The sequence below is a fragment of the Tachypleus tridentatus genome, chromosome 7 (genome assembly GCF_004210375.1).
Source record: "Tachypleus tridentatus isolate NWPU-2018 chromosome 7, ASM421037v1, whole genome shotgun sequence".
Lineage (NCBI taxonomy): Eukaryota > Metazoa > Arthropoda > Merostomata > Xiphosura > Limulidae > Tachypleus > Tachypleus tridentatus.
Window position 1 is genome coordinate 126,064,154 of NC_134831.1, and position 14,370 is coordinate 126,078,523.

Consider the following 14,370-nt stretch of genomic DNA (forward strand, 5'->3'; position numbering starts at 1 on the left):
ACACGTAGGTCGTTAGTCATCACCCCTAACTTCCAGGCTCCAGTAGTTGGTAGAAAGTACGCCACAATCTCCAAAAAATTAAAAGGTTCAATATTTTATTGTTAAAATGCTCGTAACGCTTCTCCCCGGTATTTTTATTTATAAAACTAGGTGTGACAGGAATGTTATCCAATACATAATACATTTATTCCCGTAATTTTCATTTGAAAAATAAAGAAAACAAACACAATCTTATCAACACTGAAATAAGGAAATACGCGAAAATTACAATCCGCAGCTGCACAAACAATATAATTAATGCCCCTCCCATAGTGTGCAATTCCCTGGGGTCGTTAATTAGGGGTAACTGGGTATAATAGACAAAACACAAAGATACCCAATACAGTAATGAGCAGTTTAAAAGTAAAACTGGTAATTCAGAGGCTGACAAATTCAATAAGCATAAATATTGTCAATAGACTATCTGTGGTGCACCCAGTTTTTAGCGTTAAAAGTCCTACTAAACATATACCAATAGCAAAATGGTAAGTGCAGGTTGTATTCAATTTGTTAGTATCTCTCGAACGGAATAATAACGCACAGTGGAACACAAACTGTAATGAACGTCCAACAAGCACGTCATGTACGAGATGCTTGTAACGACATTAATTCATTTACAGTATATATATTTAACACAATTTAATAAGAAATATACTTTAGAAGACGTTCTGTTCGGGTTTGAACTCTGTTTATTTTCCAAAACTACATTATGACACACTGGCAACACATCAAATCAACACATTTTCAGGTAAATATTCTAAGTAATTTACAGTTACGTAGTGTGTGTTAATATATATATATATATATATATATATATATATAGACTGCGTGTTAGATACATAAATAACACTACGTGATAGTTCTTATCAGCACGCGTGGTCTCTCGTTTAAGATGAAATGTAGCTTACACTACAGTAACAACAAAATGTTTTATCATCTTTAAATATTCACATTGCGTATTAGTATCATATTTTCATACATTTACGTCATTTTGAGATTGCATAGTAACCACCTTAATAAACTGTCGATTTGATAGTATATGAATATGTTAAACGGCACTCCAACATCGTATCTATATTATGTTGTGAAACCTGAGCATTTTCAATAAATTACTGATGGATGTATACATAAATGAAACATGGTAGTAACTTAGCTGTTAACAAGAACAAAATTACGTGTAGTCCCGTAAAAAATACCATACCCGTTTAACGTTGAACCTATGTCGGTTTTTATTACAAAATCTACTTATAAATATATATTATAGTATGTACGAAATAAACTACTTTGTACACATACTTAGGCCTTAAAATGAGTGATATAAACACTGTCAGAAGAAAATCCAAAAATGTTCTGTAACAAGTAAACCATAATCGTTACATTAACTCTTCCATTAAAAATAACGCTATTCACTTTTACGGAACTAAAAATCGCTATTTTGAAATTATAGTGGTATATTCCTACGGTTAACAACTGAAAATTAGTTTTATAAAACGGCCATCCCTATATGTGCATGTAGTTAAGCGGTCAAGAAACCACCACACAACCAACAAATCTAACATATTCCACCAGCAAACCGTTCGTAGCAATAACATATTATTTCGCAATTATTATGCAGCAACTTTCACCTCTTTCGTGTTTTTTTTTTTGTTCTCTCTCTTCTTGTATGTTGCTAATAAAGCTCGAATAAAATAAGCTCTAGATGCAACAGTAACATTCACAAAACAAAACAAACTTAACTACAAAGCTTGACGTGCTAATTTTCCCATAGTGAATAATTTCTAGTTGCGTACGAATTTCCAATTAGTATTATATTGCTTTCTGACATAACTTTCATATAATCTTACTGCCTGCAAGCTAAGCCTACAACTAGAACACTTTCAAAAGCACAACATAATTTAAACATTCACTATAACTTATGTATTAATAACGAAGAAAAGCGAGTTGAATATCTGGAAATAAGTTTTTGTTGGAAATGTATTTTATTTAACTAAAAACGTAAAGCCGAAAAATAATAGTTAGAATCAGTATGTTACATTAGTTAACAGTATTTTGCCAACTGCTAAAGAAATGATAGGTGTTTCTTGTACAGAATATAAACTTGATGAATCAGATGAAATGCAATTTTCAAAAGCCTCAAACTGACACAAGGAACAAATGTTTCAAAAAATGTTAATGACACCTAGAGGGGATAATTTGTTCTCGTTCTTGAATTTGTATTAGGAAAGGTCAAAGTGAATGGTTATAAAAAATCAATTAATAAAAAAAATCTAAGTAATATTAACCATTATTGGAAAAAAACAAAAAAACTTGAGTGAAAACAATATAAATTTTATAGTTTCACAAAGACATTTTTGGTCATCCAGACATTGATAATAATGATAAATAATCAAACACAAATAATTCTGTGTGGTTATTAATCACAGAAAAGAAATGGTTTTGTTCTATACACAGTAAGTGATATTTGAACATTTTATAACCCCACATACACTTTTTAACTATTTTTTTCAAACATCTTCATACTGAGGAATCTGCTTTCGAAATACCTGTCTTCCTGATTATTAAAATATATCTAGTCCAAATTTGAAAAAATAAACAACAAAACATTTAAAAATTGTTACAAGTTAACTACACTTACAAATTTATAATAACAATTGAAGTTTCTAAATGTTTATGCCTAACCTAAAGCACATATGTATATATATTTATAAAACAATCCAAGTGAACCAATCATGCAACTCGTATAGAATAAGACTGAACATATTGTGATTGTTAGTTACTCACTAAACGACAACAAACTTTTCATTTTAAATATTCTCTTTGAAAATTAATTCATTAATTAATATAAATATTTAACAAAATTAAATCAAATTAATTGCAAGAGTCACTGAAAATAAAGTTCAAGTATATATATATATATATATACATACACAAGTATTACTAATTTTCTCAGTATATTATATAGACGAATGTGAAATTTATTCAAACCCACTGGTGTTATTTAATATTGGAATGAAATCATCAAATGGTAATGAACATTTACAATTTTTAAATCATATATATATATATATATATATAAAAATATTCCTGTCTACAGTTCATTCAATTTTAGGCCTAATTAATTATGTTTTGCTGGATTTTGTTTCTCCCACAATAATTAATATTCTTGAACCAAACAACTTGCAAAAAATTATCCTATAATGATAACAAATTTCTTTACTAAAATGTCTATATTTTATTTAAGTCCTCCAAAAGTTAACAAAACACTTTCTATTGCATGTCCTACAGTACATATGTCCCACAAGACATCAGCATAATTTAACAAGTTTGTTCCTGATCATCTCACATGGAAATTCATCAAAACACAGGAAAGTATTTGAAACAAATTTCACTTCACAACCAAATGTATTAAAACACGGGAAGGAAAGGGAAATAAATCATGAGTGATAAATACTAAACTGCTGACTACATGGAGTAAATGCCTAAAAATTATTGAGAAACATTGTAATAGTCAACTTTCAATACATTTCATTCTTTGCATTTGTTACCAATTAGCAGAGTCTTTAAAATAACTTTTCCTATTCAACTTAAATATTTCTCAATGAAAGATGGGTGATTATAAATTAACCATTCAGTATGCACTATTGAAGCATGCAACCAAAAACTTCAGGTACTGGAAATGGTAAATTGTTAGGTCACTCAAGTTTACTTATTTTTACTAAGTTAATTGGGAACGCACACACACATGGAGACTAGCTGCTTCCAACAAACAACCATCTTTGAACAATAATACTAAAAACAAATGCAATATAAAATTGGTTGAAATGGTAAAAAATAGACACCTGAAAGTGCAGAAAGCTATTGAAAAAACACAGCTTTGTAAACGAAGAACCCCAAGGAATAAAACAGTCAAGAACCGTTTTTTTTTCTATGCAGACTTCAATCAAGTAAGAAGATATGTTGAAGATATTTGTAAAAAGAACATTTACAATTAACTGTAATGTATTTATTTAATTTCTCTATAGATTTTTAAACATATCTCAGTTATTGTACACAAGAATTAACTTATAATTATATTTAAAGTGCATAAAAATGGCATTACAGAGAAACTGTTTTTGTCCTCAGATGAAACCAATTGTTGGATAATAATTAGTTATCTAAGTAGTATGTAAGGCACAAACTTCCACTGAGCAACAAGATTACAGAGTTTAACTTACATTCACCACTGTCTTACACTTATAACTGTAACTCCATAATGTTTAAAATGCTATTAAGAACCAAAAAAAGAGAAAACTGTAAACATCATCCAACTTCTGTGCTCGGAAAATAAAACCTTGTTTGTACAGATTTAGTTATGAAGAACAAACAATGGATTAGAAAAGGAAAGAATTCACCCAATAAGAAATGTGAACTACCAAAAAGATAGTTTCACAACAAACACTTAATAAACCAAGAGCTGACTGTAGTAAAACGAATAATAATTACAAATGATAACCTGCTGAGAAAAAGTCAAAATAACTTGAAATAATTATGCAGTTTAGCAATATGTAAATAGAGAATATACAAATAAACATAATAACTGACATGAAACAATCAGAACAATCAGTAACTGAAATTATCAACAGCATCATGAAAGGTTATAATTCAAGTAAAGGAATAACAAAGACAGCTGATAAATCTCACATACTGAAACAAAGAGGTAAGGAGTAGTTAAATTGAAAAGAAAATCTCAAAGTACAGTTGTAGTAGTCAGCCATGTTTGTTTTTAAAATTAACTATTACAGTGTTGCTTGCACCATCATTTTTTGGTTTATTTATATCAAATAGAAAAGCACAGCAGGATGCCAATATATTTTATAGTTTTACTTTTGTAAATGTGCTCATGTTAGGATTCAGGTCTCCACAGCAGCAAGAAGGTGTCATAAGAATTACCTAAAACTCAGGTATTAAGAGAGAGAACACAAAATCATATAGTTACCACAAATCAATGGTAGATGTTATTAAACAAAATAAAGATATGCATGTCCATGTCACAAGTGAATCTAGATTAACAGCTAAAACTTGAATAGAATTTGTATCTCTGTGTGTGTGTGTGTGTAAATAAGAATGGCACAGCAGATGTTTGTAGCTTCTCAAAATAATAAATGAACCAAAACAGAACTGAATTAGTTCACAAAAAATAAAACGAACAATGAAAAATTCACCAACATCAGAGAAAAAAAACACACATAGAGTAGTGATGGATAATATGAGTATTGAAAACTATTATTTCTTACCCCTATCAGCCATCTCTACTAGAGTAGAAATTTTTATTGATTGTATATTGATTTTATACAATAAATGAAAATTGTGATATATTAGAACAAAAGCAGAATCCAAGAGAGAAACTGCTAATGAAAAATACTGAAAAACCCACAAAAACAATATATGTAAGGTAACAATTTTTTACAAATACCAAAGAAACTTAATCTCGTATGCTGAGAATACGACAGAACAACTTTCATTTACAGAATTACACTAGCAACTTAAAGGGGGAATAAAATATATCCAAAGTAAAGACAGGTTTTACAAATGGCTGGACTGGATAACTGATACAGAAAAACAACAACAACAAAGTATTCTTTTATACATGTGAATGCCAACCAGCAGCTAATTTGCTATAGTGTTGAAGTGATTTTAGGTGTTTAATAAATATTGCATACTTAAATGTGCTCAGAAATACAAACAAAGGCATTAAAGATAAATTCAAGATAAATTAAACCTGTTGTACTTTGTTTTACTGGAAATACCAACTGTATGAACAATGAACAGTTGCCTTTTTAAAAAAGATATCTGTGGATTCAAGCCATACGAGTCCAAATGATATTCCAGCCACATATCCTCATGGGTCATGTGCCCAAAACTTCATTTAGGTTTCATATCAGTACTCTTATTAATCACAAAGTACCAAAAATGTTTCTATGCATTATAACTATTACTTACTCTTATTGTATATAGCAGTTGGTTTAAAATTTCCATCAACTGTATTAAAATTTTTTAAAGGGAACATTTCACAGTAGTGGCTATTACATTCTTTTTTTCAATTGTAAATGTTTTGTATTTATGACAAAGATGCCAATAACTATTAAACAATTATGACTGAGAGCATAACAAAACAAAGGTTCTCTTTTTCCATTTCAAATAAATTCAATGCCAATTTTTACAGTGCTAGAGCTGAACACAAACATGCCAATGGAAAGTGGAACAAAAAACCAAAAAATCCACCATATCCACAATATTCTAGTTGAAACTAATTTTCATCCACAAACACAGTATACCTCTTGTTTGCAGTATTCTTCCAGATTTCCGAGTAACATGACTTACTAATATAGTCCTGTGCATATTTCCATTTTGAGATTGGCACGGCAAAAGGTTGATCCTAAATAGTAAAACATCATTACAAATAAATCAAAAGAGAAAATTGCAAGATTGATACAAATCTTTGAAAATTAGGAAAAGCCTAAATGTGAATCATCATTCTTTCATAAGTTATTTGGTGACTGTGTTTTAATACAGATCTAAATACCTTGAAAAAAATTTGTTTTGTAATATTCTCAAATAGTTAGCAACTTTAAATTCAGTAAGTGCATACCTAAAAATTCTATTAGAAGATTACTTAGCTGAGTTGTTCTGGACCAATTTCCACAGTCTCTTGTACGCTCGGAACTTCAACACTTGATTCTACCAGAACAGTAGCAGCTTCAATAAGCTGCTGAGCTTCTCCATTTTCAAGTTTTTCAATGTCTTCACCTTTACACGAATGATATCTTAACTTGTGTGTCCGTACAGCTCCACTCTGAGCAAACTGTTTACTACAAACACCACATTTGTATGGTTTCTCTCCAGAGTGAATTCGATAATGGATTTTTAAATCATGAGGCCAAGTATATATTTTGCCACAAATTGGACAAGGAAATATCTTCCAAGTTCTACTTATTTGATTAGAAAGATCTCCATCAATGTTATTGGTGTTCTCATTAGAAGACATTGGAGGTCCAGATTTCAGTTCGTCAGTTGAACTGTACGAGTGGTCTGGGTTTTTTACAATGTCTGAAGCATTATAAAAAGTTTTCAAGGTCTGTGAAGTATCTTTTGGCCAGGGTATGATCATTTCAAAGTCTGTTTCTCCAAAGATAATATCATCAATACCATTAGAAGCCGCTTCTTGAAGGATAGCACATTGGTGACTAAACAGCTTTTTAGAATTCACAAAATCCTGGCCACATTTCCCACAATGGTACATTTGATCTGGAGCATGTTTTGCCATGTGTCGTTTTAAATTGCCTATCTGAGAGAAAGCTCTTGTACAAACAGGACACTTGAAAGGTTGCTCTCCGGTATGGGTACGGGAGTGGTTACGCAGTGTTGACTCATGAGCAAAACCCTGACCACACTCAGAGCAGATGAATGGTCTATTAGAAATATGTTTCGAAAGGTGACGTTTCAGGTTCCCAATCTGTGCAAATCTTTTTTGGCAGAAGTTACAGAGGTAAGGGGCTTCACCAGTGTGGGTTCGAATGTGATTTCTTAAAGTTGCTGGGTCAGTAAAGCCCTTTCCACAAAATTTACACTTATGAGGTCGCTGTCCCCTATGAGCATTTAAATGACGTTGCAGATTTCCTATCTGACTGAAGGCACGATGACATTGTGGGCATTGAAAGGGCAAATCTTCAGTGTGTAAGCGCATGTGGTTGACAATAGCATCTCCACTAGAAAATCTCTTTAAACAGATATAACAATGATATGGTTGTAGTTCATGAACACCATGTATAGCTAGTTTATGATGTTTCAAGTTCCCAGCTTCAATAAATGTCTGTCCACAGTCAGAACATAGGAACTCATTGTCTTTGATGTGTGTACGATAATGAATCAGGAATGATGTTTCGTTTACAAGTATATTGCCACATATTTGACAACAATAATAGCCAGTGTACAGTTTCCTAACGTGTTCCTCTTTGTGGGTTTTATATTTTGTACAATCAACAACTTTCCTACACAAACCACATTTTGTGGAAACAGATTGGTTCATGAGAAATTCTTGGCTACTAATAAAAGTAAGATTGCAGTTTTCACAAAGCACATAGAATCGGTGTTGGTCGTCGAGGACACGTGCAAAAACACTTGTGGTGAATACAGTTCGGTGACAGCTTCATGTGATGCTGGATCCAAAACTTTCACATTTTGTGACAAAATTACAACAGCTTTATGAATGCAGGTGTCATTACTGTCATTGTTAATTTCTAAAGCTTTTCCATTAGGTTCCATAACTTTTTGTTTTTCAGAGTTAAGCTTACTACTGAAAGAAACAGATTTTGTTCTTTGTACGTTGTCCGAGCTGGAAGGTATCCGTCCTTGCTCTCGAGATCTCAAGTTACCAGCTAAAAACTCAATGACGTCTTCCTCCTTACGTTCGGTATCGTGAGAAGCAACATGCTCACAATGTTCATATTCTTCAGTAAACGTTTCTGGACAGTAGCTACATCTAAGAACTTCTTTTTTGGTGTTTATCATTGACATTGCAGCATCTTCATTGTATGACTGCTTAACAAACCCAAACTTTTCAGCTGTGAAGAGTTTTTCAGGCATCAATGTGGTAACTGACCCTAACAATTCCAAATTTTCTATATACTCTTCTTTCAAACTGACAGTAACTTCATTCACTAATGCTTCATTATATTTGTACTGAGAATGTTTTGCATCTGCCATTGCAATGAATAATTCTAAATCATCTATATTATGTTTTGAAGCAGTGTGTCTGTTTAAGTCCAACTTATTCTTGAATGTTTCTTTGCAAATGCAACAGGTTAATATTTTAGTACAGCTCTGTTGATGTAGGCAAAGACTTTTTGATGTGAACATTTGTAAACAACGAGGGCATGAGAAAAATATTGGGCACTGTTGAGATGATGGAATCCCAAAATTTTCATCTTTCAGTGATTGCCCAATATCATTCAGTGTGTCCTCCATGAGTTGCTGTATCAGCTGAACTTATTTTAGGTTTTTTCCCCATTCACCAAAGTTTTCTTAGTATCTTTATAAAAATAAAAAAACAACAACACACATTTAAGAAACTTCTCTGTTTTTCACAGACACGTATTTATATAATTTTTAATTTTGTAGTTTTTTTTACAATATTTCTTTCACATATGACATTAAATTAGTTTCATATGCAACTTGCCAATCTTATTTTTGCTGTAAAGTATGTAAATAATAAATTATTTCTATATCTTCATTTATATAAAGGAATGGGGGAAAAATATGTACATAAATAACCCAAACCCTTTTGTTTTATTTAGTACATATACTCATTCAAACAGTTCATCTGTACAAGTTTATCATCACATCATCAGAACAATACCCTCTCTGGGTTATTCTTGTTAAACCTAACATTTTACATTTTACTTGCAATTTCATGACTTATGTAAGTCATGTTTAATTTATATAACATGAATACCCCACTGTCAGAGAAATATACAAAGCTATAAAGTATATTATCACTTAAAAACAAACATTATTTCATGAAATTTTGTATGATCAGTAGCCTGGCCAAATAAATGTATAAAAAAAAACTTGAAATGAAAAAGTTTCAGAATAATATTAATTCAAATCAAACATGTTATGAAACTAATGTTAATATATATATACACACACACTTTAAAACTGATTTAAAAAATTATCCCCTCAGTGACAATAATATCTAAAACATTTAAATTATTTTCAATAAATTCTAAAAGCACTATTACTGGTACTTCAATAAATTTGACTAAAATTAACATATCAATAATGTTTATATACATGTATGTATGTATGTGTATCATTCCAACTGAAATAATTCAATACATTTCAACTTCATTTTAAATTTGATGGTTTCCAATTATAATAAAAACAAATGCATAAAATTTATAATTGATTTCTCAATTAGTAACAGCTGCAACTTTTCTTACATAAAGTGGTAACAAAATTTCAAAATTGTACATTAACATCCCAAATATTAACAGTTAACACAACAAAGTTTGATCCAGTGGCCTGATCACGTATTTGAGAAGGAATGCTGACCACAATTCCAAATTTACCATGTGTATCAATACAAATTTTTAGTAATACATTCAAGTTTGTTATACAAGAGTTCAGATATAATAATAATAATAGCTTTTGTACTATAAGTGTGTCTGAAAACTGCCAATATCAGTCTGAAATAGACTTTGACAAGTTGGAATCAAGATTATGTTCATGCAAGAAATAAAAATATTTTTGTCCATTACACAGTTTGCATAGTATGTGTGTTTTCTCACAGCAAAGACACACTGATGCACCTGATGTGTCAACCAAAGGGAATCAAATCCCTGATAGTAGCACTGCAAATCTGAAGACACCACTGCCCCACAAGGGGACTTTGTATTTGCATTTGGATAACTACTAGAACCTCAAATACATACCCATAGTTCTTTTGGTATCTATGTATATTCTATAAGTATTTTCTTCTACAACAACCTTTATTAAATAAGAAACTTAGGGTAAAATAACTGTTAATATCAACAACACACCTTGTTGAACAGTGCTACCAAAAAGTTGCACGTGCACTTTGACTTCTACTTGTGCACATAGTTCTGTATCTCTCGAAGTTGTAAAAGGGGTTAGGGACATACTTTATAAAACATCTAAAATGCCCTACATATAAGTGTTTTGAATAGGTGTTGTGTTACTCTAGTTGACATACAACAGCAAATTTATTTGTTTCTAACACCCATTTTAAGACTACAATGTCACAGGGCCTTCCTTTCTATTTTTACTTTTAGTGAATTTACATATGGATTTATTAGGAAAAGCACAGAACATGAGTTTTAGAAGGTAAAACAGTGATTTCCAGCTACTTGCTAATATCTGTCAGTGAAGTTGCTCAGTTATTTATAAATCCTTTTAACCTTGTTTTTACAGGCCTATGTGTAACCATCTATATTCTGTGCATTTCCTATTTGTAGATCATACATTGTAATACAAGTCTATGCATTCCAAGCTGCCTAAGCATTTTAGAATGATTTTGCCACTCTGTAAAATGAAAGAGGTTGAGAACTGAGTCATGGGAAGCCTGGGTTATTAAACTTTACTTTTTCTGCAGTTTTTACTCATGAAATTTGAAAGAGTATTCTCTATTCTGAACAATTTCTAGATGAACAATACAATCAAATTAACCTTGTGTTTGTTAAGAAAAAACTGTGAAGTTTAAAAGAATGATAAAATTCTTGGCACAAATGGCATTTACCTAAAATGTTAAAGACTGATATGAGAGCCACCTGTTATCATTTTCTGTACGTTCTCAAAAATTGGGCAAGAGCCAAAAGATTGAAAGTTAAATTATTTTTCTTTTCAGAGAAAGTTTTCAGTAATTTAAAATTTATAGCACTTGGGGGAAAAGTTTTTTGAATGTGTGATAACAGGTGCTCTGTAAGGTCATTCTGTAGGAGAATTAGAATAGTTTCACTGCAAGAAAATCTTGTGATAGTAATCTTTTGAAATTCCTTGAAGAATATTGTTGTAGGTCTGGTACATCTGGATTTTCAGAAAGCATATGACCAAGTGCTACATAAAAGGCTTGTTTTAAAAGTTATTTCTGTAGGTGAGAAAGATAGATTTACTCATCAGGTAAAAAAATTGGCAAGATAAGAAAAAGCAGAGTTGTTAGATACAGAGTTCAGTGACACTGAATTAATGTGTTACCTCAGGGTTTTGTATTAGGGCAGTTTCCTCTTTTCGATTTACATCAACAACACAGATGAAGAAACTGTCAATAGATTACTGAAATTTGTTGAGGACATCAAAGTTCAGTATTACTACTTTCAAGGAGGATGCTACTGTTTTATAGAATGATTTAGGTTATTTGGAGACTTGGACAAATAATGACAGATGACTTTTATGTTATAACAAATACATAATGATGCATGCGAGATACTGCAATTTCAGTTATAATTTTCACTGAAATAATCTTAACAGTTTTATGGAAAAAATATATCTTAGTGTTATAGACAATAAATCTCTTACATCATTCAAGTAACATACTGTTGATAGTGGCAGGGTAAGTGGGATTTCGTATGGTAACTACAGAAATACTGAATAAAAGTCAAAAGAGTTTATAATATTTTATAGATCATTGGTTACACTGCATCTGAAGTACTGTGTTCAATTTTGAGTTCCTTACCTTAAAAAGGACATTAGTTTTTGTATATGGTTCAGAATAACATAACTACAATGATACCTGGGATAGAGAGGTTATCATTCAAGAATATGTTACGCTCTCTAAACTTGTTTTCTCTTGAAAATAAGACATGAAAAGGATCTCTAACTGAGGTGTATAAAATTGTTTAAAGAACTGATGGTGTTAGTGCATCATTTTTTCTCATTTAATGGCAAAATGTTAAGACTAGGTAACATAAGTATAAATATGACAGGATAGGAATAATCTTCAGCTAAGACAGCTTTATTTTTCTAACAGGGTGGTTGACTTTTGAAATAGGTTTGCCTTCAGATGTGGTAAAAACAGTTAAAGAAAAACATGATAAATATCCGAATGATACACATGGTACACATACACAGATACTGAGAAACTTTGGCTGACTTTGAGATGACTTTTCCTCTAGTATTTAGTTAACAGGATGGCCTAGATCATCAGAAAGGGCTATTATTCTTCTTTGATGTTAAAAACTATATTTTAACACCTCTTATTCAACACACTCTCAATAAACTGTTTTTGTTATACATGGGTATGTGACATAATTCACTGAAGTAAAAAAATAAAAGTTACATATTATTAATGAACAATATACTCTACATTTAAAATCTATTATGGTTTTTTTGAGTTCTAAAAGTAAACAATTTCTCTTAAAAATGCTTGGCTTTGCACCAAGCTTGAGAGTTATAGACAGCAGAGACTATGACTGATATGTAATTAGTAGTCTCAAGATTTTTTATTATCTACGAGAGTATGTAGTCGTCACCTTCACTTGTAACATACAAAACACTTTTAAGTTCACAATGACAGCTTGATCTGTATTAGATTTACTATAGTAAATAGTATATTTATACTGTTAATCACTATAGTATAGTAATTTTAGTTGCTTAGATCTTAAAAACACAAACATTAATAAAGAAAATCCTACTAAAGTTCAAATAAACATTACAGAACGTTCCATTTCTATTCTTAAATTACCTTTCTCCTGTACAGAATTTAATGTTAAACAATGCAATTTTAAAAGCTTAAATCACTGTTTAGCCGCCATGTTGGAACTGAAACTAATCTAAAGCACAATAATTGCGAAATCAACTTAGAAAGGGATTAAACTTTTAAGTACAGAAGTCAAAAGAGTAATATAATATCTTTCTTTTTTCTTCAGTTGTCATGTCACTAAATCCCATTAAAAAACTGTTCACTGCTTCTATTTTAAACTGGTTACGAAAACCAAAACCAACAAACTAACCTCTACACACTCTCCAACTTCCTCCCTACGCTTCTTAAAAGAGAAAGAATTTTCGTTGCTCTGTGGGTTTCGGTTATCTGAACAAAGCGACATCTTTTAATCTGAAAAGTATATATATTAATTGATGGTAATAAATATGTATACATGAAGAAACTAAAATAAATGTATTGCATGAATTTTAAGTAGTTCGGTTTAGAGTCAAGGGGCAATGCAATGGAAATTCTCGTTTATATTCAACATGAAAAAAATGTTATGTTTATCTGTGGCTTAGCGGTAAATCTGTAGGCTTAGACCACCAAAAGTTGGTTTCGAAACTTGTGGTGAATGCATAACAAATAGCCTACAGTTTAGATTTGTGTTTAACTACAGAAACAAACAAAACAAAAGCTATCTGTATCATAAAATATAATATATAATTAAACATTCACTCTTCGATATCTTCTTCTGAACTAATATTAACAATAATTTATGAACATTTATGTCCTCAAAATAAGTAATTCGATACATAAACTATCAGTAACTCAAAAATATTTTGACCATCCAAATATATTTTCAGGGTGATGATTAATATTATTATATTATACTATTTCATAACTAGTGTAGAATATATCTCTATTACTTATATATGTATTTACGCTGCTTTCCTAATTTTTCATGCATGTAATAAGCGTATTCTCACCAACCTGGATGTATGAAGGTGGTAAGCACATATTAACTCTTTTAGTTAGAGTAAGTATCATGTACTATAACATCTATCTTATATGCTGTAACGGAGACTAAAACAGAACACCACTACAACTAGGGTCGAACAAAAACAATTGATTAA

The 14,370-nt window shown here is 30.9% G+C and overlaps 1 protein-coding gene across 2 annotated transcripts; it reads right to left on the minus strand.

The window, feature by feature from the left end:
* Positions 1 to 711: 711 nt before the first annotated feature.
* On the minus strand, positions 712 to 13,617 carry LOC143256537 (uncharacterized). 2 transcript variants are annotated; one of them, XM_076513891.1, is made up of 3 exons: positions 13,545 to 13,617; positions 6,692 to 9,106; positions 712 to 6,454 (listed from the first exon to the last, which is right to left on the minus strand). In XM_076513891.1, the coding sequence occupies exon 2, from the start codon at positions 8,102 to 8,104 to the stop codon at positions 6,692 to 6,694; it is 1,413 nt and encodes a 470-aa protein (XP_076370006.1). In that variant the 5' UTR covers positions 8,105 to 9,106; positions 13,545 to 13,617; the 3' UTR covers positions 712 to 6,454. The 2 variants fall into 2 exon arrangements, with proteins under 2 accessions (XP_076370006.1, XP_076370005.1); XM_076513890.1 differs by having other exon boundaries at positions 6,668 to 9,106.
* Positions 13,618 to 14,370: the final 753 nt, after the last annotated feature.